Source organism: Bos indicus, chromosome 21, assembly GCF_029378745.1.
Source record: "Bos indicus isolate NIAB-ARS_2022 breed Sahiwal x Tharparkar chromosome 21, NIAB-ARS_B.indTharparkar_mat_pri_1.0, whole genome shotgun sequence".
Taxonomy (NCBI): Eukaryota; Metazoa; Chordata; class Mammalia; order Artiodactyla; family Bovidae; genus Bos; species Bos indicus.
Window position 1 is genome coordinate 4,378,841 of NC_091780.1, and position 25,226 is coordinate 4,404,066.

General features: G+C 42.3%; 1 protein-coding gene across 3 annotated transcripts in view; it reads right to left on the reverse strand.

Moving 5' to 3' along the window:
- Positions 1-20,882, reverse strand: part of GABRB3 (gamma-aminobutyric acid type A receptor subunit beta3) — a 285,371-nt gene extending 264,489 nt beyond the window's left edge. For 2 of the 3 annotated variants that reach the window (XM_070774992.1, XM_070774990.1), the window contains exons 1-3: positions 20,059-20,220; positions 19,836-19,927; positions 19,559-19,626 (exon numbers count right to left, since the gene is read on the reverse strand). In XM_070774992.1, the coding sequence (XP_070631093.1) occupies positions 19,559-19,626; positions 19,836-19,927; positions 20,059-20,138 (240 nt within the window). In that variant the 5' untranslated portion in view covers positions 20,139-20,220. Of the gene's footprint in view, positions 1-19,558; positions 19,627-19,835; positions 19,928-20,058; positions 20,221-20,779 lie in introns of those variants that run through there. The other variant, XM_070774991.1, reaches the window with a different exon arrangement.
- Positions 20,883-25,226: the final 4,344 nt, after the last annotated feature.

Here is a 25,226-nt window from a genome sequence, read left to right on the forward strand (position 1 = left end):
TTATGATTATACAGTGGAAGTGACAAAGAGATTCAAGGAATTAGATCTGATATACAGAGTACTTGAAGAACTATGGACAGAGGTTCATGATAATGTACAGGAGCCAGGGATCAAGACCATCCCCAAGAAAAAGAAATGCAAAAAGGCAAAATGGTTGTCTGAGGAGGCCTTGCAAATAGCTGAGAAAAGAAGAGAAGTGAAAGGCACAGGAGAAAAGGAAAGATATACCCATGTGAATACACAGTTCCAAAGAACAGCAAGGAGAGATAAGAAAGCCTTCCTCAGCAATCAATGCAAAGAAGTAGAGGAAAACAATAGAGTGGAAAGACTAGAGATCGCTTCAAGAAAATCAGATATACCAAAGGAATATTTCATGCAAAGATGGGCACAAAAATGGAAAGAAATGGTATGGACCTAACAGAAGCAGAAGATATTAAGAACAGGTGGCAAGATTACACAAAAGAACTATAAAAAAAAAGATCTTCATGACCCAGATAACCATGATGGTGTGATCACTCACCTAGAACCAGACATCCTGGAGTCCAAAGTCAACTGGGCCTTAGGAAGGATCACTACTGATAAAGTTTGTGGAGATGATGTAATTCTAGTTGAGCTACTTCAAATCCTCAAAGATAATGCTGATAAAGTGCTGCACTCAATATGCCAGCAAATTTGGGAAACTCAGCTATGGCCACAGACTGGAAAAAGTCAGTTTTCATTCCAGTGCCAAAGAATGCTCAAACTATCACACAATTGCATGCATTTCACACGCTAGCAAATTAATGCTCAAAATTCTCTAAACCAGGCTTCAATAGTACATAAATTGTGAACTTCCAGAAATTCAAGCTGGATTTAGAAAAGGCAGGGGAACCACAGATCAAATTGCCAACATCCACTGGCTCATCAAAGAAGCAAGAGAGTTCCAGAAAAATATCTACTTCTGTTTTATTGATTGTGCCAAAGCCTTTGACTGTGTGGATCACAACAAACTGTGGAAAATTCTTCAAGAGATGGGAATACCAGACCACCTGACCTACCTCTTGAGAATCCTGTTATGTGGGTCAAGAGGCGGCAGTTAGAACTGGACATGAAACAACACACTGGTTCCAATTAGGAAAAGAAATACGTTAAGGCTGTATATTGTCACCCTGCTTATTTAATTTATACGCAGAGTACATCGTGAGAAATGCTGGGCTGGATGAAGCACAGCTGGAATCAAGATTGCCAGGAGAAATGTCAATAACCTCGGATACTCAGATGACACCACTCTTAGGGCAGAAAGCAAAGAAGAACTAAAGAGTTTCTTGATGAATGTGAAAGAGGAGAGTGAAAAAGTTGGCTTAGATCTCAACATTCAGAAAACTAAGATCATGGCATCTGGTCCCATCACTTCATGGCAAATAGATGGGGAAACAATGGAAACAGTGGCTGACTTTATTTTTCTGGGCTCCAAAATTACTGCAGATGGTGACTGCAGCCATGAAATTAAAAAACACTTGCTCCTTGGGAGAAAAGCTACGACAAACCTAGACAGCATAATAAAAAGCAGAGACATTACTTTGCCAACAAAGTTGTCTAGTCAAAGTTTTGGTTTTTCCAGTAGTCATGTATGGATGTGAGAGTTGGACTATAAAGAAAGCTGAGCACCAAAGAATTGATGCTTTTGGACTGTGGTGTTGGAGAAGACTCTCGAGAGTCCCTTGGACTGCAAGGAGATCCAATCAGTCAATCCTAAAGGAATTGAGTCCTGAATATTCATTGGAAGGATTGATGCTGATACTGAAACTCCAATACTTTGGCCACCTGATACGAAGAACTGACTCATTGGAAAAGACCCTGATGCTGGGAAAGATTGAAGGCAGGAGATGCTTGGATCGCCGAGTTGTGTCCATCACTGACTCGATGGACATGAGTTTGAGTAAGCTCTGGGAGTTGGTGATGGACAGGGAAGCATGGTGTGCTGCAGTCCATGGGGTCACAAAGGGTCGGACATGACTGAGAGAGTGAACTGATATAAAAATGGTCAACTCTGACCCCGAAAATAACTTTTTTACAGTGTCTTAGGCTTGATTTCTGATAATTTTAGTACTCAAATATAAAAGTTATTTGGGGAAATATAATTTATTCTGTTTCATTCAAAACAGTGACCTGAAGTTGTGATATTCCTTATATATTTAATAGAATACCAAATATAAAATTAAGACAAAGTCAGTTTTTATATAAAGCCAAATTAATGATATATTTTTCTTGTTAGATGAGACTGTGCTGGAGTCATGGTGAAGTTAAGAATAGTTTTGGGGTTTAACTCAATTTCGTAAGCTATTGTTCTCTTTCCATTAACCAAAAGATACACTTATTCTAGAATATTAAATATAAAACAGTTTTTAGGCAAATCAGTGGATCCCAAACAAACAGATCGTTTCTTTAAAGCTACTTGGTTACGTATATCAAACACCTAAAAATATTCATACTATCTGACTCAGTAATCCTCCTACTGAAATATTTCTCAAGAAAAATATGCATAATAATTTACACACAAGGATACTCATCAAAACACCATTTAGCGTATCAGAACAAGCAGCTAAACATATAATAGGATAATATTAATTATACACTGGCACCCCACTCCAGTACTCTTTCCTGGAGAATCCCATGGCTGGAGGAGCCTGGTAGGCTGCAGTCCATGGGGTCACTAAGAGTTGGACATGATTGAGTAACTTCACTTTCACGCAAGAAAATAGCATATAGTTCTTAAACTATCTGTAAAATATGTTCAGTATGGAAGTGTCTGTAACATAAAGTTACATGCAAAAGAATGATAAAAACTTATCCATACAGTATATAAAATACACACTTATATTACATGTGCATGAAAAAAAAAGAAAAAAATACATCCAAATGTATTTTTCTATCTGTTCTAAATTTTCATAGTGGGGAATTTTTTTTTTTATTTTGGAAAACAATGGACACTTTTATTTACTTCTGTTCTTCTTATATTTTCCTTTGAAAAAAGTGGAACTACTGGGAGTGTTTGCATCCCTAAAGTGGAGCCCATCATCCTCCTAGGGGCAGCCACCTATGGTACAGAGTCAAGGTGGCTCAGTAAAGGTGCAGTGAGTACCTAAATTCTCAACAGGCAGGCACACTGCTGTCCCCAGCCTTCTTTTCACAATATAAAGTCAGAGAACATTCCTGCAACCACTGTTAAGAACATGGCATGCTAACGCAAAGTCACATGTTATATAGAAAACTTCCATGGGTGTTGTGATCATTTACGAAGTTCACAGCTGGATAAGGGAGAATTTCTGCCTTCCTTCTCACTTAAAGATTCTCCTTCCTACTTGCCTCCTGTCACACCTAAAGAGAACATTCATCAGAGTATCTGCTAAGGCCTGCAGCTCTGCTAACACCTTGGGTTTCAGCACTTGTTCTGCTCAGGTTGTAAAACCTTAGTGACTGTAGGTGGCTCCCTCCAGGAGGATGATGGGCTCCACTTTAGGGACGCAAACACTCCCAGTAGTTCCACTTTTTTCAAAGGAAAATATAAGAAGAACAGAAGTAAACAATTTAATTTTGCACAGTATAAATTGGCATGTATCTGCTTTTTAATTACATATGGCCAAATGTCCCAGCATCTCGATCATTTCAAGAGAAAAAAACAACATCCAGTTTCTTGTCACACTTTTACCATTTCAATCCCATCTGTAGCTCCCTTATGTCTTTTCCGTGCCGTCTAGTCCTATTCACTCTCCTCCAAACTGCTTTCCAGAACACTCTCAGCATCTCCTCTTTTCTTATCCCCACCTTCACCGTCACCGACCCCCATATCTGGCACAGGCTGACGAGTACTGTCTGACTCACTCCTGGACTCCCGGCAAGCACCCTCTCTTCCTGAGTTTCTGCTCAACTTCACTGGCAGTGACAGCTTGCCAGAGCTTCAAGTCTGAAATGACAGAGGCAACATGTGAACAGGCATGCTAAACTGGAGACACGTGGAAAAGCCCAATCTACTGTCATTTGGATCTATGCTGCTGAGGGTTTCTTTGGCGGATGAGAGCAGTTGTATTCTTAAACCTGAAGTATTTAGAGTGAAGGCGACTGCACAAGAATATGCTCATCAGCACAGCACAGGTGGACCAAAAAGTCATGAAAGACAATACAAGAGGAATTATTAAGTAATATCAATTATTTTGAGAATTAAAAAAGGAAACATTCACTGCATTGCCTCTCCCCAGTTAGTTCCATAGTTAACTTACAAACGCAAGATGCTTTGATAAGCCTGGAACTTTCTATAATATACAGCTAATTCTGGACTGGTTTTTCCAGTAGTCTTGTACGGATGTGAGGGTCAGACTATAAAGAAAGCTGAGTGCCAAAGAATTGATTTTGAACTGTGGTGTTGGAGAAGGCTCTTGAGAGTCCCTTGGACTGCAAGGAGATCCAACCAGTCCATCCTAGAGGAAATCAGTCCTGAATATTCATTGGAAGGACTGATGCTGAAGCTGAAGTTCCAGTACTTTGCCCACTTGATGCAAAGAACTGACTCACTGGAAAAGACCCTGATGCTGGGAAAGATTGAGGGCAGGAGGAGAAGGGAATGACAGAGGATGAGATGGTTGGATGGCATCACGACTCCAGGCACATGAGTTTGAACAAGCTCCAGCAGTTGGTGATGGACAGGGAAGCCTGGCACGCAGCAGACTGTGGGGTCGCAAAGAGCCATGGGGTTGCAAAGAGCTGGACGTGACTGAGCGACTGAAATGAACTGAATTCTGGACTAACCTATTAGAGTAAGCGTCAATTAGATACAGCACGTCTCTCTGAAGTACCAAAAATATTGTTCTGCCATAATACAAATATGGGTCCCTGACACTTCCCTTTTCTACCATCGTAACAGGCTCAATAGTCAGTGTGCTAGAATTCTAGCACATTTCTCTTATATTTTAGGGTTTTGTCATGATTACTGTTCTCACCGTTTCCATTATAATGTAGATAGTCTCGTAAATCTCTACAGAAGTGTGATCTAGAAGTACTCACACTTATCTGACACAGAATATAGTTCAGTAACATGCGAAACTGATGTGTGAGTCCTTCCTCTGGGTAACTGACAGTATCTATTAATACTGTAGCATAAGCAAATTCTGATTTTCTATTTGCACATTATTGCATAATCCTGGGCAAAGCCTGGAATATCAGGAATTTGGATGGCAATTAGTAGGTGCTTGCTTTCCTGTCAGCCTTTGTTTAGCAAATTTCATTCTACTTTTCTCTGAATTAAGCCGGAGGAAATAAAGAGGACTGTCCTTAACGATTTTAAAAACAGAAATCTAAAAGGAGAGAAATTCCTGAGCTCATTTGATGCTTGGAGTATAGAAATTTTTCAGTCAAAATTCCAGAAAGATAAAAGGAGAAGAAAACAGGAGGTAAGATCCCCATTTCTCACCTCACGAGGGAAGATACCATGCAGGCTGGCAGCCAAGAGACAAGGAAGAGCGTCAACCCCCTTATTTGACCTTTCCTCCCTAATCTCAGTAAACCAGCTGGTGCCCAGGACCTGCGCCCCCTGCTGGTCCTCAGAGATGGTGCAACCCAAGGAGCAGTTACAGATAGAACAGTTGCTGCTGCTACAGCTAAGTCACTTCAGCCGTGTCCGACTCTGTGTGACCCTATAGACGGCAGCCCACCAAGCTCCCCTGTCCCTGGGATTCTCCAGGCAAGAACACTGGAGTGGGTTGCCATTTCCTTCTCCAATGCATGAAAGTGAAAAGTGAAAGTGAAGTCACTCAGTCGCGTCCAACTCTGCAACCTGACGGATTGCAGCCTACCAGGCTCCTCTGCCCATGGGATTTTCCAGTCGAGAGTACTGGAGTGGGGTGCCATTAACTTCTCCAGTTAGAACAGTGTCCCCCTTTTAATGCCTGACCTTTGCTAGTCCAGACTAGCTGCCATACCCCTTTTATTCTGGGAGAGAAAGAGAAGAAAAACAAAAACTCTGAGGAACATCTATGTGTGGGGCTACGATAAACTATTTCAAAGTGCTAAGTTAGAAAGTCAGTTACTTACCATCTTTAATGTGCTATAACTTCTTCTAACCATATACTTGGAGAAGGAAATGATAACCCACTCCAATATTCTTGCCTGGAGAATCCCATGAACAGAGGAGCCTGGCAGGCTACAGTCCATGGAATTGCAAGAGTTGGACACGCCTTAGAGACTAAACCACCTACCCACTAGATCCTACAATCCATTATCAGCAGGATTTCACCTATGGTAATCAAATATGAAGTAAACACTTTGAAAATTACTAATTTTTTCTGTTATTGATTACATCCAAGTTTGAGTCACATTATACATTTTGATCTATATAATCTAAATAGGTAATTTCCTAGTTACATAATAATTGGCACATCCACATTTTTACTCTTTCATAATAAAATTAAACACGTCTCATTTTGCAATCTGTAGTCCAGGCAAGCCCAAGTCTTTGTCCCTATATCCATATAAGTTTTCTTGCTTGGATTTTATGTATAAATAATTTTGTTTTATGTGAGGCAAGGAATCAAGAGGCTCCCCTGGTGGCTCAGCAGTAAAGAATCTGCCTGCCAAAGCAGGAGATGCAGGTTCAATCCCTGGGTCAGGAAGATCCCCTGGAGAAGGGAATTGGAACCCACTCCAGTATTCTTGCCTGGAGAATTCCATGGACAGAGGAGCCTGGCTGGCGACAGGTTCATAGGGTCACAAAGAGTTGGACATGACTGAAGAAACTTATTTTACTTTAACTTTAGCATTAAGTGATATTTCCATATTGAGTTATTTTTCTTACGTGATAATGGAAAGGTCATTCTTTGGATACAAATGAAGCATTTTAAGGGACTTCCCAGGTGGCTCGGTAGTAAAAGAATCTGCCTGCCAAGCAGGAGACATGGGTTGAGCCCTGGGTAGGAAGATCCCCGGAGAAAGGGAATGGCTACCCACTCCAGTATGTCTTGCCTGGAAAATCCCATGGGCAGAGGATCCTGACAGTCAAAGAGGTCAGACAGGACCCAGCAGCTGAAGTGAAAGTGAAAGTCACTCAGTTGTGTCAGACTCATTGTGACCCCATGGACTTACAGTCCATGAAATTCTCCAGGCCAGAATACCAGAGTGGATAGCCTTTCCCTTCTCATCCCAGGGATCTTCCCAACCCAGGGATCGAACCCAGGTCTCCTGCATTGCAGGTAGTTTCTTTACCAGCTGAACCACAAGGGAAGCCCTTCAGCAACTGAGCATGCATGCAAAAAACATCTTAACAGCCAGCTACAGTTTTCACTTATAAATTATTAACTATAAATCCAACCCAAATAGTGAACATAAGCACGTTTGAAACCCCAAAATTAAGGAGCCTGAGTGCAGACTGTAAATCCTACTGTTTATGGACAACACATCCTAGGCTTGCAGTGCACAGCACAGGTGACTTGGAGAAAATGGGCCACACTTTGACTGTATGGCTGCAAGCTGCCAGATGGACACCACTTGGACACCCAGTTAAACCACATGCAGTATCAAATGACAAGAAGCAGTGGTCTCTGTAAGGCAAATCAAAGTCTCACGTTTTCAACTGTTCACAGACTCAGAAATCAGGGCTAGAAGGCAACTTAGAGAATCTATTTTAACATACTTGTTTAAAAAAAAACAATCAGCTTGAAAACAATTGAGTCTAATGACTTACCAAAGTTAACAGAAACCCTTCTAGAATCTGAGAATTCTAACTAACTCTTTTCCACTGCCCAGGGCAATTTTGCACATTAGACCCCACAGCCTCTAAAGGTAAAATAGCCAGGAGTATTGAGGAAATTACCCAGATAATTAAAATCCCAAAGAGTTCACAATAATAAAGTAAAATCTCAAACTTTCAGACTAGTTTTTCAATCATAAACACAAGCTTTGGGGCAATACAGTATAACAATAAATAAAGCATGGCTTAGGAGAAAAGAATCTATAGATATATAATATTTCCAAAATAATTTTTTAAACCAGCTCCCTGTGATTCTAAATGCCAGAATCAAACAAGCAAACAAATAAAACCCACGACACTTACAATCAATTAACACTTTTGCATCTCTTCACCTTTCTGAATCGACTTTGGTTTCCGCACCCATTACCACCAGCCAAGCCCAGATCCCCAGTGGGATCTCCACAGTGCTGCAAAGCAATACTGGCCTCTTTTATTCCTGTGGTTCTGGAACAGTCCAGAAGATGCATTTACCTTCTGGGCTATTGTCACTGACTATTCATGAAAATGGACAAACTCTTCATAGAAGTATAGAGAATTAGTCATACAGGGAATTTTAAACATGTCTTACTCAAGGGGATGTTAAATATATCACCAGAACCTTTCAACCAAAGAAAATCTTATTTTTCATATAAATGAATAACATAAATTATATAATATATACAGTATACTATATAATTTCATTATACATAATATATATTACAGATTATAATAAATGTTATGCAACATGATATATTCAAAGATACATGTCAACCCTCCCTAGTCTGAGAATCACAGCCCTGCCTGTACTTCCTGCCACAGCCCAAAGAAGGAATCTCGAGCCTTCCAAGAAAGCACCTGTCAAGCCCATCAGCCTCAAGGAGACATATTTTGTTCTCAAAATTAACCTACTGTTGTTGGCCCAAGAGTCTTTTTTGCAGATGGTAAAGAATCCACCTGCAATGCAGGAGACCTGGGTTCGATCCCTGGGTCATGAAGATCCCCTGGAAGAGGGAAAGGCTGTCCACTCCAGTATTCTTGCCTGGAGAATTCCATGGACAGAGGAGTCTGGTGGGCTATAGTACACAGGGTCACAAAGAGTCGGACACAACTGGGTGACTAATATACTTGCTCAACACAACTGCGTCTGTTTCTGTATCATTTACTCTTATAATACGAGAAAACAAGGAGGCTTGAAACAGATCTTCCTTCAGTATGACAGACAATATTATTATAGAAGAAAATCTCTGTTTTTTATCAATCTAATTGCAAGAGATGTTTAATGTTCACTTTCATAAAATATTACCCATTCTCATATGCACTAGTAGAATTTTTTAATCAAAATTGTGTCTTCTCTGTGGTTTGGACAAGGTCACAAAAAGAGGCTTTATTAATGCAGTAATTTTCTCAGTTAACATTCCTGGGGACTGGCTGTATTAAAAATCATTCTAATTCCATGGGTTAGGCCCACATTTCCTAAACTATGTTCTACAGAAAACTTCATGAACTAGTAATAAGGTCCATTATCCCCTCACAAAGAAAAAAATCCCTAAACATGTATTTTAAATGCCGAACTTTTCACCCCCCTCATGAAGATTTACAAAATCATTGACATATTAAAGGGCTTGACAATTCCTGCAGTAAAGAAACCTGTTTCACATCTCCAACATAATTTCCAATATTATTCGAGCAGAAACACTGATTATGGGGCACATATGCACATTGTATATAACAATGTTCTTTTTTTAATTATTTAATTGGAGGATAATTACTTTACAATATTGTGATGGTTTTTGCTGTACATCAACATGAATCAGTTATGGGTACGCATGTGTTCTCTTAAGCAACCATTATTTTACCCCATACCACAAGGAATTACATTCTCATAGGGAATTTTGGTGCCCAGGGCCAAAACAAAGGAAAATTCAGACATGAAAACTCATTCAATGGCACAATCAACTACATCCTCACACAGAGGGTGAGAATTATCTGCAGAATGTTTAACAGCATAAAAAGGAATATAGCACAATCAATGCTGCTCTTCATACATTCAGTTACTCCCAACCTCTTTCAAACATGCACTGCTGCTGCTGCTGTTGCTGCTAAGTCGCTTCAGTCGTGTCCTACTCTGTGTGGCCCCATGGATGGCAGCCCACCAGGCTCCCCTGTCCCTGGGATTCTCCAGGCAAGAACACTGGAGTGGGTTGCCATTTCCTTCTCCAATGCATGCAAGTGAAAAGTGAAAGTGAAGTCGCTCAGTCGTGTCTGACTCTTAGCGGCCCCATGGACTGCAGCCTACCAGGCTCCTCTGTCCATGGGATTTTCCAGGCAAGAGTGCTGGAGTGCGGTGCCATTGCCTTCTCCGTCAAATATGCACACTGCTTTGGAAAGGCAAAACATGGTATACAACAATGGTGAGAAATTGTGCTGGGCAGGCGTGAATTTGTGTCAGCTCCTGCAATCACTCCAACACCACAGAAGCCTTCTTGTTCTACACCTTTGGAACCACTATCTAGACCATAGGAATGGCACTGCTTTCCGGGATTTGGATGTCTTTTCTGCGGCAAGTTCACAGGAATTCATATGTGTAAAGCTATGGTTAATTTCATGCACTTGTGCACAGTTGTGTGCACACTCAGTTGTGTCCAAATCTTTGCAACCCCAAGCCCACCAGGCTCCTCTGTCCATGGATTTTCCAGATAAGAATACTTGAGTAGGTTGTCATTTCCTTCTCAGGGGATCTTCTTGACCCAAGGATCGAACTAGTGTGTCTTGAGTCTTCTGCATTGGCAGGCAGACTCTTTACCACTGCGCTACCTGGGAAGCCCTCTATGTGCTTGACACCCAAATAAGGGAACCTCTCCAATAAAACAAACAGAAGATATAGTTTTACCCCAAGGGTCATGTGTTACACAAATGCATTTAACAAGTATTCACCAAGCGTATTCTACATAACAGGCACTGTCCCTGGTGACTAGTCTAGTCTTTCAAGCTGATATACAGACATCTCTCAGATGGATTTTTAAAGTCCTCATGATTGGGGAAAAAAATTCAATGGTATTACAGTGAATTATTCAAATTGTTGTCTCTTTTAAAACAATTTTTGGTTTGCACAGATTCACAGATTCACACACACAAACAACTTGTAATGATGGGTGACCCAGAAAACTTGTTCCTTCTGCTCATTAAAGTTAACAGTTGTAAAGTCTAATTCAAAAAAATTAAATTTTAAAAGAAGAGTGATGTGATACTGAACTAAGTAGCTAACACTTTCGGAGGAGGAAACGGCACCCCACTCCAGTACTCTTGCCTGGAAAATCCCATGGACAGAGAAGCCTGGTAGGCTCCAGTCCATGGGGTCACTAAGAGTCGGGCACGACTGAGCGACTTAGCAGCAGCAGCAGCAGCAGCTAACACTTTATACATATGTACCAAACACAATCAGAGTCATGTACCTTTAAAACAGTAGACTTTGCTATCCTTTAAAGTCAACTCAAAATAAAACAAATGTACTTCATGTCATGAATCACAGCATGACTTAGTAAATATTTTAGATAAAAGGAATTCTTTCATTGTAGAACTTAAGTAAAATATGATGATGTAATCAATAGAATCCATACCCTCTCTCAGACTGATTGGAAAAGCACAAATTAGAACTTTTAAAGAGCTGTGACATTCTCATATCTTAATTATACTCCTATTCATCTGAAATGTTAGTTCCATGCATGCTAAGGTTTTTGTTAATTATATCAATGCTTCTGCAGAAAAATGCAAAAAGGGATACATGAGTTAACACTTACAAATGGCTTCTATTTCTTAATATAGTCTCCTGGTAACCACGGAATAAGAGAATTCTACATCTCCCACCACAGAGATCAGAGGCAAGCTCTCCATCGTGAGCCCTCTTGAATTGACAGGACTGAACAAATTGCCAAGAGATGAAACCTATTTCAGTCCTAGTCTTCCAAATTTTGCTACTAGAAGAGTCTTCTTAATGGCTGGCATAAATGGCCCAGAAGTAAACTGTGCTGAAAAGCTAGCAAACAAATGAAAACCACTGCAGCTACACTGCACTGCTGAACAGCCATCAGAAAGGGAATGCAGAGCTTAATGAACCTCTGCATTAGGAAGAACCACCAAAACTTCCCTATCATACAGGAAAGCTCAAGTCGTGTATACTTCCAATTAGACACAAAGCTGAGTGTAACAAAGGCACCAGTGACTAGTGTTTGAAATACCCCCATTAACCCTTAAACTGGCGGTACATCACAGGGCCACCACAATCTCTTCCCTCCTCGCCACAACTGAGATCAGTGTAAAAGCTCTCCAGTGAGGGGCTAAACGCTATAACATACATGACCGCTGAAGGTGCTATGCCTGCATGCTAAGCCTCTCCAGTCGTGTCCGACTCTGTGTCTTCAGTTGACACCCAGGGACTGCAGCCCACCAGGCTCCTCTGTCCAAGGGATCTCCAGGCAAGAACACTGGATGGGTTGCCATGCCCTCCTCCAGGGGCTCCTCCTGACCCAGGGAGCCAACCCACACCTCTTATATCTCCTGCATTGGCAGGCAGGCTCTTTACCACTAGCATTACCACTATACTGTATACAATTATACAAATTCTGATTACATTAAGTCCCCTAAAATAAAAACTACATATATCACATTTAGCCTGTAAAAGGTTCTTCTTGGTCATGAGCCCAAATTCTGGGTTATAAAAATATTTCATTGGAAAGCCACCTACCTATTTATTCATGTACTTTTATATCTATTCTTTCATTCATTCTTCACTCATAGATTTTTCTTTCAACCAATTTCTAATAGACACTAGTATCTATTTATATAGCAACCGTTAGATTTTGGTTTTGCACTATGAAAGGGTGTTCTTAGACACACAGATCTGCCTCATGAGATTTATAGTCTCAAGGCGGGAGGAAAAAAGGGGAAGAAAGCCTCTAAACAAACAAGCACACCAGAATCATACTCACTTGATAGCGATCACTGGATAGTAATCATCACTTGCTAGTGATAAAAGGAAAGACTAGGAGAGCACGGAGAAGTAAACTGGAAGATCCACGTTAGATGGCAATGAAGGTCATGGGAAAAGGTTAAATCCTATTATAAGGCCCTAAGAAAGCATTTTTTAATTGCTCTGTAGCACAACAAGGTAGAAAGAAACAGGATCAAGTCCCAGCTTTGTATCAATAGTACATCAGTGCTGTTCCTAAGGCTATTTGCTCACCTGAATAATGGAGATGAGAGTAACATCTACCATAAGATATATCTCACTAAGCCGATCATCAGGTTTGATGGTCAACTATGCAAAATACCTGAAACATTTCATCAACTGCAAAATGACATAAAGCTGTTGTTAGCTGTCATCTCCCTAAGTTATACCTCAATATGCATCACAAGAAAATTTTGAAGATTCCCAATGGTCAATAGGCTTGATGTATTTAAACCAAATGTTCAGTAGGCTTCAAGCACGATGAGAGTATATATGATATGACAGTTCAGGAGATAGTGGAGGACAGAGAACCTGGCATGCTGTAGTCCATGAGATCAAAGAGTCCGTCACGACTCGGCAACTGAACAAGAGTGTTATGACACAGAATCCATAGGAGAAAGAAAGATTCTGCTACCAATGGAAGGAAAGAAGAGCTCTTACAAGATGACAGATTTACAAAATCAGATGTTGAATTCATACTGCTTTATTGGCAAAAATTATAAAGTTTTTAATATATGAATAAGCAGATTTGTGCCATTAATTCAAACCAAGTACTTACTTCTATGTGCAACACAACAGAGGATCTACTGAGCCTGGCAAAGGCTCCAGAAGAGGCTGCTCACGACAAGGCAATGTGCGGAAGATTCATTTTCTGAGATGTAGCAACAGAAGCTTTACAGCCTCCCTGAGGGGAAAGACAAAAAGCGCCCCCTTTGCCTCCCATATCATTCTTTCTAATGTTAAACAGAAACCTCCTTTCATAAAGAGCATATTACATAAGCGCTATTCTCATCCATCTCTTAAGTTCATTATATGCTTCCTTGTCAGTGCCCCAGCATTGATGTTTAATCAACTTAGGCACGAAACATACTTCCAGGAAGAAGTGATGTCCTCAGTAAACAGTCTTACCTCCTAAACGCAGCAACCTGGAACCAAACGCCAACGTGCTCACTGGACCTTACCCCTGGAGTGCCTTTCATGTAAGTGGTTTTTCAAACCCAATTGGGTCAGAGAAACACTTCTTCCTTTCTGCTGAGTCATCCCTCAGCTTAAGAGGTAACAAGAGCATCAGCACATCTCCAACATTTAAAATGCTAGTAACAATTCAAAAGCAAGTAACAATTCATATGCTAACTCTGAACTAAGCCAGAGCCTCTCTGAAGAAATCAGAAAAGGACAGTTTTCTAATATGTGTGTGTTTGGCTGTGATTGTGTGGGTATCTTTACCTCAATTTTCTATGTAGAGCTAAGCCCTTTGTGCTATCACCCAGGCATTTTTGTGCCACGGGCATCTGAGAAGCCAGAGACTGCATTACTGAGTATTAAGGTACTTGCCTAAGGCTAGATGTTCCCATAAATCTAGAAACAACCTGAAACTCCCAATCCCATTAGGCTCTTTGCAGCACAACAGCTGGATTCCTGGGACTCAGCTTCCCTGCCTGAGGACCTGGCCAGGTGCTGGACACTGGGTGCCTCGCGGGCAGAGCAACTCCAGACTCTGCAGCACAGGGAGCGGAGTTGATTAACATAAATTTGATCAAAACAGCCTAAAAGCTGAATTCTCCAGCTAATCCCAGCTCTCTCAAACCAAGGTGACCTTCTCCTTTGCCCACTCTTCTGAAAACAGGAAAGACAAAAGTGAGAGCAAATGCTTCCGTGTTGTGCACAAAAGTCAACTGCATCCATTTAACAGTGAGGCAGCACCGAAGCTGCTTGCTGGGACGTTCCAAAACCATGCTCTTACGTACCATACTCATTTTACACTGAGACATTTTTGAAAAGGAAAATGCAATCAATGAGGAAGGAATACACTACAACAAGCATAAGGGACAAATATGGCTCTCATAATAACTGAACACAGCAGATTATATGTCACCTGGAAGGAACTCACAACTAAAAAAAGGTAACAGTTTATTGTTTATATGCATGAAATCAGAAAAAACAATTCTGTAGTTACATGTTCATGAACTATATAGTCCGTGGGATTGCAAAGAGTCGGACACGACTAATCAACTTTCACTTCAATTTTAATAGATGAATTAAGTGCAGAAAATAAAGTACAAGTTAAATCATAGAACATTAGCCTTTTTATTACTAGAGTTTGAATCTAGTTCTATGTAATATTTGTGGATTAGTAGCTAAGTCATGTCTGATTCTTTTGTGACTCCATGGACACACCAGGCTCCTCTGTCCACGGGATTTCCCAGGCAAGAATACTGGAGTGGGTTGCTATATCCTTCTCAGGGGGATCTTCCCAACCCAGGGATTGAACCCACGTCTCCTGCCTTAGCAGGCTGATTCTTAACCACTGAGCCACCGAGGAAGCCCAATATCCTCAATACTTTAATTAAGTAGAAATTGAGAATGTACAGTTTCTTTCTGAATTAACAAATCAAACAATGGCTTATTCTAATAATTCAAATTCAAAAAGAACTCATATGACTACTTTAAAATACTGTTCTTATTATCTGAATGATTTTTAAAGAGTTCCAGAACTACTTCACCCTCTTTCAGTAAAAAAAAAAAAAAAAAAAAATTTTAATTAAACTTTTCTAGTTTTATATTTTAATATTCCCTTACATTTCCTATATTTTCAATAATTGTGTCGACTTATCCCTCCACCTATCGATTCAACAGGTTTATTTCACACTTGGACCAGTGCTAAAATTTTAACACCAGAATTATAACACATGCACATAAAACTTTTCGGTAGAGAGTATACTTTCATATGTACAATCTCACTTAAAGAAATATGTAAACCAAATCTCAACAATTAGTTAACCATGCTTAGTTTTAAAAGATTATCTGAACATTTAAAATAAGAGCTAAAAGAACAAGGGAAGTTATGTAAAAGAAAACGGTTTTTTGTTTGACTGCTGTCAAGTAAGCTAATTAAAAAAAGAAAGAAGTGGAAAATTAGGAGTTTGGGATTAACACACACACTACTATATATAAAATAGGTAAACAATAAGGATCTACTATATAACACATGCAACTAAATTCAATATCTTGTAATAACCTACAATGGAAAAGAATCTGAAAAAGAATATATATGTGTATATGTATATGTTTATCACTGAGTCACTTTGCTGTATGTACACTAGAAACTAACAAGATTGCAAATTAACTATATGTCAATTTTAAATAAAGTACACAAAAAGAAAAATTAGAAGCTTAAGAAAAATGGAAATACAAAATATCTCCATTATCAGTGAAACATGGTATAGCAAAACAATGTTAAATACTAAAATCCATTTTGATTGTTAATATAAAACACCAAAATGCATAATGATATATACATGTATATGTATAATGTATCTATTTATTTAATTCTTTGAGGTTAGAGGCATTCTTTGGAGGCATTACCTATATGACCATCAGTAGATAAAGACTGTTTTGCAACTGTTTAAAGAGAAAAGTAATTATTTGCTTCATGTTCACCCTCGAAGTGTCCACTAACAAGAGCACATCTGTCCCACCTTGAGATATACATGCTTTATATATCCTTATTTCAGACGTTAATGGATCTTTATTTCACTAAATATGTTTTCAAAAGCATATCTATGAAAATTTGAGAACAGTTTCAAAGAAGCTTCCATGATCATTTACCCTGAATTTTCTTGCTAACTTTGGTCTTCTCACTCCATCTAAATTAACATCTTTGTCACAATATTCATCTTAAACCACAACTTAAATCATGTCAGTCATCTGCTTAATAATCTTTACAGGCTCCTTAATTCTTGAAAGTTAATTAGCATCTGAAATCCTTGGCAAGGCAGAGAAGGGCCTGGGTGAGCAGGGGTTTGTCCTACTTTTTTCCAATTTCATCTTTTGAGTCTCTCCTTCACAATTTCCTGTCCTGCTGATCTATCCATCCATAGCTTTGCCAATTTCTTCTCTAACCCAGAATATCCTCCTCTGTCTATGCCAGTCACTATTCCCCCTAGTCACCCATCCAACTTAAGTATCACTTCATAAGTTCTTTCAGAAGGCTTTCCCTGTCAGAAGTCCTCTCAGTCTCTCTCTCTCCCCTCCCTCTTTCTGCCTCCTTCCTTCCGCCTTTCCTTCCCTCTCTCTCTTAGGGCATGCCCCTTTCTTTTTTCATAACCTAACAACACTTAAGTTTTGGGTAACTAGTAAGGCGATTAAGGAAGCTCACAAATATAATGCATTGCTTTTAAGCAACGTGATTAAAAACATGGGTTTAATCTTATGCTCACATACTCAGTTTTTTCCCTATAAAATGTCACCTCCAAAATGATACTTAATTATTGCTATATATTTGAAGTTCCTTCAGTAAAAAATAGATCAAATACAGCAGCTATGACTATGAGCTATGATCCTGATCATGAGTTATAGGAAATCAGGTTTTTCTAGTGGATGTTTTTACAATCCACTTGTGGAAGGTATTTCAGATGCCAGTTAGTCCATCTATCCAATGGCCTTCAATTTCCAATTTCATCAATTCCCAATTTTTCTTTACCATAAACTTACATAGAGAGAACCACAAAAATCAACATCATCAAAATGCAAAACAAAAGGCATACAAGTATGCTATGGTACATTATGCATAATTACTGGCTTTGGTATAGGCACTTAAAGATTATTCGATATAATGGCTTGTATCCTCAATTTGTCTTCCTATTATTGGGTTCAGAGAAAACTGGGACATTTCAGTTCATAGCGCATGAAGTTTTTAAAGGTGCTAAATATCAGCATGATGTCTAAACAACTGGATAGCTAAGTTTAAAAATTCATTCACAGGAAATGTGTAATGATTTGCAACAAGACATTCTCTATTCCCTGGCTGTTTTAACACTGTACAGAGTTCTTAAAAGTGTCACATCAGTATGTTTTCTTCATTATTTGACATCCAATATAATAATTTTTGACATAAAAATCCACTAAATAGTCTATTAACTTCTATACAAAACTTTCTTCTCTGTAGAATATGAAGTTCCCAATTAAGGAAATCGCAGATTACAGAGTATATCTTGAATATATTAACTTGTTTCCTTAAGGTCATAAGACATACTTTTGACAGAATAATTTTTCAAAAATTTGAAAAAGTAAAATAAATGTGATGTTTTTAGTGTAATATATATAAAGTCTCTGTTTCTTCCTCAATCTTTTAAAAACAACTTATTTATTTATGTTTATTTATTGTTCATACTTGAATATAAATGTCCTTAGTGATATACACTGAAAGAAAAGTACTTTTTAAATCACACATCATAATTTTAAACCTTTAGATTAAGAGTAAAAAATTAATTAACAGTAGTTTCGTGTAGTCAAAGATTTCTTCCTACAAAATCCATACTAGTGTATGCCTTTAAATATATCTTGCTAAACACCTATTTAAAATTATGATTTTAGTTTATTGGTAACCATCCACATTTCTATGTTATTAGAATGTTACTCAAAAAAAACTGTCCATAAAACATCTGCTTGGGAAAAAAAAATCTGAAGCACTAGTTTTAAATAAAGACCTCCAAGATTGTACTTCACACCACTGAATCAGAATCACAGCCAGGGAGTAAGCATTCAAAACAAGTTCGCCCATGTGACTCTGACGTCCACCAGACTTGAGAAATCCATGGAGTCTACCTCATGGCTCATTATATTCTTGGTGCTATATTTTAGTAAGAAAAGTTGCTAAATGATTTCTTCCAAAAAAAAATTTTTTTTTCCAAATTCTCATCCTCACAATTTCTAAAGTGTCACTCAGAAAATGAAACCTGTTTTCAAAAACCCCTGGTATTCCAGTTCAATCAAAAAATGAAAGGGGTCGTTTTTCTCCTCATTCCGTGTTGTCTTCAAGGTTCCTGAGGAAGCCTGTGACACCCACTTCACACCTCTGGACAGACAGGGACCTCCACTTTCCACAGGTCAGAACACAGAATCTCCTCGCATTAACACAGCCCTAAGTGACACTTGGTTCCCTAGCTTTCCACTCTCCCTGCAGAGACAGCCCGCCAGACCCTCCAGCACCGTCAGCACCTCCGACAGAGCCCGGCGGATTGGGTCCGGGTTCCATGTCGCGAACCCGCCCTCGGAAAAGCCACTGGACTCTGAGGAAACGGACCCGAGACAGCGCAGGACACGCCGACCCCCGCCCTCCGCGCTCTCCAGCGGCCAGCACCTCCTCCACAAGCAAGCAACCCTTGAGTCCCCCTCACCCAGAATACAAGCTCCCCCGCAACTGCGCTCTCCTCCCCCGCTCCCCGGCGCCTGTTGCTAAGGAGGCGAGACGACCCCGGGTGGCCTGGGTACCTGGGGGCCGACCGCGGGACCGGCCGGGAGCTCGCGGGCGGCGAGGGGGCCCGCTCCGGTGAGCCCGGACCCCTTCCCACCGCAGGAAGGCGCGCCCTCCGCGCGGCTCCGAGCCTACGACTGCCCAGTGCGCACAGGCGCGCGGAGCAAGGCGCGCGGGCAGGCGGAGGCCGGCGCGGCGAGGACCGCTCCGGTCACCCGCCCGGTCAGCTCGGCCCGGCAGCGAAGGCCTCCAGCCTGGTCCCGATCCCGCCGGCGGGCGCACACGGCGGGGCAGGGGCTTGGGCCCGGGGAGGGTAGGCACTCACCATGTTGACTTCGGAAACCATGTCTATGCTGGCGATGTCGATGTTCATCCCCACGCAGACCGGGGGACCTGCGGAAAGTGCACGACACGGCTGTGAGCCAGGCTCGGGCACGGGCTGCGGCGGCCCCGGGGCCCGAGAGCCGCCGAGGAGGGGGCGCCGGCCGAGCCCTCCCCGCGCGGCCGCAGCTCGGCGGCAGCGGCCCCAGCCTCCCTCCTCCGCCCAGGCCCCCAGCGCGGGGGGTCGCGCAGCCCGCAGCGGCGGCGCACAGCCTACTTACCCCCGAAGTCCGGTCTCAGGCGAATGTCGTAGCCTTTCAGCAGCTTGTCCACCGTCTCCTTCACAAAGGACATGTTCCCAGGATCGTTCACGCTGCGGGAGGGGTGGAGGGGGACAGAGAGAACCGGGTCAGGCGGCGGCTCGCCCGCCCGTGCCCGGCGCGCACACCCGCGCACCCTGCCAGCCGCCCGGCCCGCTTCCCGGCAAGCAAGCCACGACCCTACCTCTGCGCGCAGCACACCACCGCCACCAACACCGGGGCCGAGAAGATGCCGAAAAACCTTCCTCCCGCAAAGCCCCACATCCCTCCGCCGCGCCCCGGCACGGGGGAGGGGGCGCCCCGCCGCCGTCGCGACCCGCAGCCGGGGCTGCTCCTGCTGCCGCCGCCGCCGCCGCCGCCGCGCTGGCCCCGAGCGGAGGAGGGCGCAGGGGGAGGGCCGGGGAGGCGCGCGCGCGGGGAGGAGCGCGGGCGCGGGCGCGCGGCGAGGGCCGGGGCGGGGCGCGCGGGCCGCCGCGCAGCGCGCCCGGCCGGGCCCGGGCTCCCGCGCCCGCGGGGCCCCGGCGCCCAGCGTCCCCGCCGCCTCGCTGGCTGCGGAGCGTGACCCGGGGCTCTGCCGGCCCGGCGCGCGGGCTGCAGCCGCGACCGCGCGGCGCCGGGCAGCGCCAGGGGTGGGCCGCGCCGCCAGCTCCGCTGGGCCTCCAGCCGCCCGCGAAGGAGGGGACGGTCGGCGACGGCGACGCGGGCAGCAACAGCGAAGGAGACGCTCTCCACTCCTCCCGACACGTCCCCCCTCAGCCTGCTCCCCGGCCTGGCCCTTTGGCCGCGACCCCCGTCAGGCGGCGGTGCAGGCCGAACCCGCGGCGGCTGCGGAACGCCTCTGCCCGCAGACCTGCGCTGCAGCGCGGGAGGCAGGACGCCGGGCCCGAGGGAAGCCCTAGCCTCACCTGCGGGGCTCCGAGCCTCGCGTCCCCAGGGTCCAGGAGAGCCAGATGGGCAGCAGGATGGCCGGGAGCCCAGAGCACATGGCGCGGCGCCTCTGACCCGACACGGGTCGGATCCGCTCTCCCCCGCAGTCACTGAACGTCTAACGGCGATACGGGGATCCCCGCCCCCGCCCCCACCCACGGGCTTTCCCGCCTGACCCATCCAGCCGCTTGCAAGGCGGCCGGATTAATTATTTATGCAATATAAAGCCATTTTCTTAAACTGGTTCCTTCAACTATTTCTCTCACTCTCACCCCCTGAACATTCCATGTGAGCACTCCCTACCTACTCACATAAAAACACTTAAATGAGTGTTAAAGAGAAACCCAAATAAGCAGGCTTGCTTTATTATCAGAAGCTAAAGTCCGCATCAGACATGGAGACCCTGGACTATCATTCCGAGGAATGGAAAAATAAGATGCCTTCTCTGGTGCAGCCCGGAGCTGTCCGTGGTTCTTAATACCAGACTAGGAACCTCGTGTTCTACACGACCGGACCAAACCCTCTGGTTCTCATTTTACAAGACCTCAAGCACCTTGGCCAAGAAACAGACAGATAAACACCACGGTCCACCCTGCCCTGTGTATCATCACTGTGTTCCTGAGTAATGTTTGCTCCCCCAGGGTCATAGGTTGTACATTTTTCTTTAAGAACTGTGTGCTTCAGACTTCTAATATTGAGGAAGATGATTACACATTCCTACTTGTGGAATACTTTGTGCAGCAAAACCTGCAGATCAAGTCCATTCGTTGTTTGATAGACTTCCTCGGGCCATTCCAAGACCTAAATGCTGCTTTTCTGTATTTTTTTTCGACAAAGCTTATGATTTTCTTTTCTATTGTCAAGACATTATATAGGTAAATATCTAAATCTAGACCTTGGATCTCAAGTTGGCATGTTTCTGGAATTAATTTTAAATATATTGCCTTTTATAAAAATCAGCAATTTCCTGAAAGGTTGGTATTAAGATAGGTTAAGAGATAAACTTGGGCTTTTCTGGTGGCTTAGATGGTATAAGAATCCACCTGCAATATAGGACACCTGGGTTCCATCCCTGAGTTAGGAAGATCCCCTGGAGAAGGAACTGGCTACCCACTCCAGTATTCTAAGCTGGTGAATTCCATAAACAGAGGAGCCTGGAGGGCTACAAAGAGTTGGACACAACTGAGCAACTAACATACACAAGAGATAAACTTAGCCTCCTAATTATTTTCTGAAAAAAATCTAGTTTTCCAAATAGATACAAAATAGATACAAAATACTTTGTATTCTGTGTCCTGTTCATGTACAATGGAATGATCAGGAATATTAGATTAGATCTGTATCTGTATCCCTCCATATTCATGTTTCAGTCTGTTTTTGCTGTTTACATGTACCTCTTTTAGAGGAATGCCCCATTGGGGATTACAGCTATAGAAAATAAACAGTGAGGATAAGGTGCTTAAGAAAAGCCAACAACATAGCAAGAGTGATCCCCCTTTCTATTAATATTATTTGACATGTTCTAAAACTTGAAAACCACATTGCAAGTGTTATTATCATCCAACCACGCACCACCTCAGATCTTGGCTTCAACTAGTCTCTGAGCCTCTTGACCGTATTTATCATCCCAGCCACTGCTTCACCGTGCAGTACTACAAGAGCCGAGGTCAGCTTTACATGGGAACATGTTCACACCCCTCACCACCTGTCCACATTGCTTTTCTCTTACCTTGCACCTTCAGGCTTCTCAGCAAAGAGGTCCAGGTGTAACAGGACCTACTCAGTACTTGCAAATGTGCAATCTGAAATGGCGGTAGAGTTAACCATCCATGTGGTGGACCTTAGATGAATGGAAGATGGAAACCAGGGGAATAAATGATTCACCCTCTATTTCTCCCTATGAAATGTCCTGGGATAACATAGTAACTCCTTTCTTTCCCCCTCCTTGCAGGCCTGGATCTCCTTTACCTTCACTCCTTTTTTCATTAGTATTACCCACCCTAGAAAAGCAATAGAACTTCATTTTGCCTTAGGATATATTTTCTTGTGAGCACAGGGTACGTCATAAACCCACTGGTAAATTATTAAAATTGTCACCTAAAATGCAGTCTTTTTCCAGTATAGCACTGGCATAAAAACAGAAATATAGACCAGTGGTACAGGATAGAAAGTCTAGAGATAAACCTACATACACACTTATGGTCACTTAATCCATGACAAAGGAAGCAAAAATATACAATGGAGAAAAGAAAACCTCTTCAATAAGTTGTGCTGGGAAATCTGGACAGCCATATGTGAAAGAATGAAATTAGAACACTCCCTAACACCATGCACAAAAATAAACTCAATTAGATTAAAGACCTGAATGTAAAACCAGGCAGTATAAAACTCTTAGAGGAAAACATTGGGAAAACACACTTTGATAAAAGCCACAGCAAGATCTTTTTTGACCCACCTCCTAGAGTAATGAAAATAAAAATAAAAAGAAATAAATGAGGCCTAATTAAACTTAAAAGCTTTTGCACAGCAAAAGAAGCTATAAACAAGGTGAAAAGACAACCCTCAGAATGGGAGAAAATATTTGCAAATGAAGCAACAGACAAAGGATTAATCTCCAAAATGTATGAACAACTCATGGAGCTCAATATCCAAAAAATAAATAATCCAATCAAAAAATGGACATCTCTCCAAAGAAGACATGCATATGGCCAATAAATACATGAAAAGATGCTCAACATCCCTCATTGGTAGAGAAATGCAAGTCAAAACTACAGTGAGGTATCACCTCACACTGATCAGAATGTCTATCATCAAAAAAATCTACAAAAAAATAGATGCTAGAAGGATGTGGAGAAAAGGAAACCCTCTTACACTGTTGTTGTTTAGTCACTAAGTCATGTCCAACTCTTTTGCAACCCCATGGACTGTAGCAGATGGATTCTTTACTACTGAGTCACCAGAGAAGCTCTTACACTATTGGAGGGAATATAAATTGATGCAGCTACTGTAGAGAACAATATGGAGGTTTCTTAAAAGACTAAACATAGACCTACCGTATGACACAGCAATGCCACTACTGGGCACATACACTGAGAAAAATCACAAGTCAAGAAAAAGACACATGTACCCCAATGTTCATTGTAGCACTATATACAATAGCTAGGACATGGAAGCAACCTAGATATCCATCAACAGATGAATGGATAAACAAGATGTGGTATATAGATTCTTTACCACCATACCACCTGGAAAGCCACACTGGAATATTGTGTGTGTGTGTGTGTGTGTGTGTGTGTGTGTGTGTGTGTGCGGGTGTGTGTGAGAGCGTGTGTGCATGCGCACTCAGTCATACAGTCATTTTCAACTCCTGCAATCCCATGGACTGTAGCCCACCAGGCTCCTCTTTCCATGGGGTTATCTGGGCAAGAATACTGGAGTGGAATATATTTCCTCCTCCAGGGGATCTTTCCAAACCAGGGATTGAACCTGCAACTCGTATGTCTCCTGCATTGGCAGGCTGATTCTTTACCACTGAGCCATTTGGGAAGCCCATTGGAATATTACCCAGCCATAGAAAGGAACAAAATTGAGTCATGTATAGTGATGTGGATGAACCTAGAGCCTAGAGCCTTCACTCATGTGGAGTGAAGTAAGTCAGAAAACGAAAAACAAATATTGTATATCAACATATATATATGGAAACTAGGGGGGAAAAAATGGTCCTGATGAGCCTATTTACAGGGCAGGAGTGCAGACATAGATGTAGAGAAGAGGCTTGTGGGCACAGAGGGAGACAGAAAGGACAGGACAAATTGAAAGAGTTGAACTGATATACAAACACCACTACATGTAAACTAGAGAGCTGACAGGAAGCTCCTACGCAGCACAGGGAGCTCAGCTGGGTCCTCTCTGATGACTTAGAGGGTTGGATGGGGAATGGGCTAGGAAGGAAGCTCAAGAGGGAGGGGATATTTATGTACATATGGCTGATCCACTTTTTTGTACAAAAGAAACCAGCACAGCATTGTAAAACAAGTATATTCGAATAAAAAAAGAAGAAAATGCAGTCCTTTTCTACTGTGGAGACAAAAATCTAAGAGAAACATTGTGATAGGCGTACACTGGTATAGTCATGATACAAAAGTTGGACAAGCAACCCCTGGCTGCCTTCTTGTCTCAGCTTCCCCAACAGCCTTTTGTAGGGTTGAATGAAAACAAAATCCCAAGTAACTCCATCCTTCTATTCTCTTGTCAGGATTCCTGAAACCAAGAATACTTTCATACTTTTACTAGATGGTGCTAACATATTAGCCAAACTGGAAGGAAAATTTTGATGCAATTCTTGCTTTCATTTATTTTCTACAGAAAGAGAAAAAGGTTTCAGGTTTTAGGAGTCACACAATGGATAAATTTTCATGTCAGAAT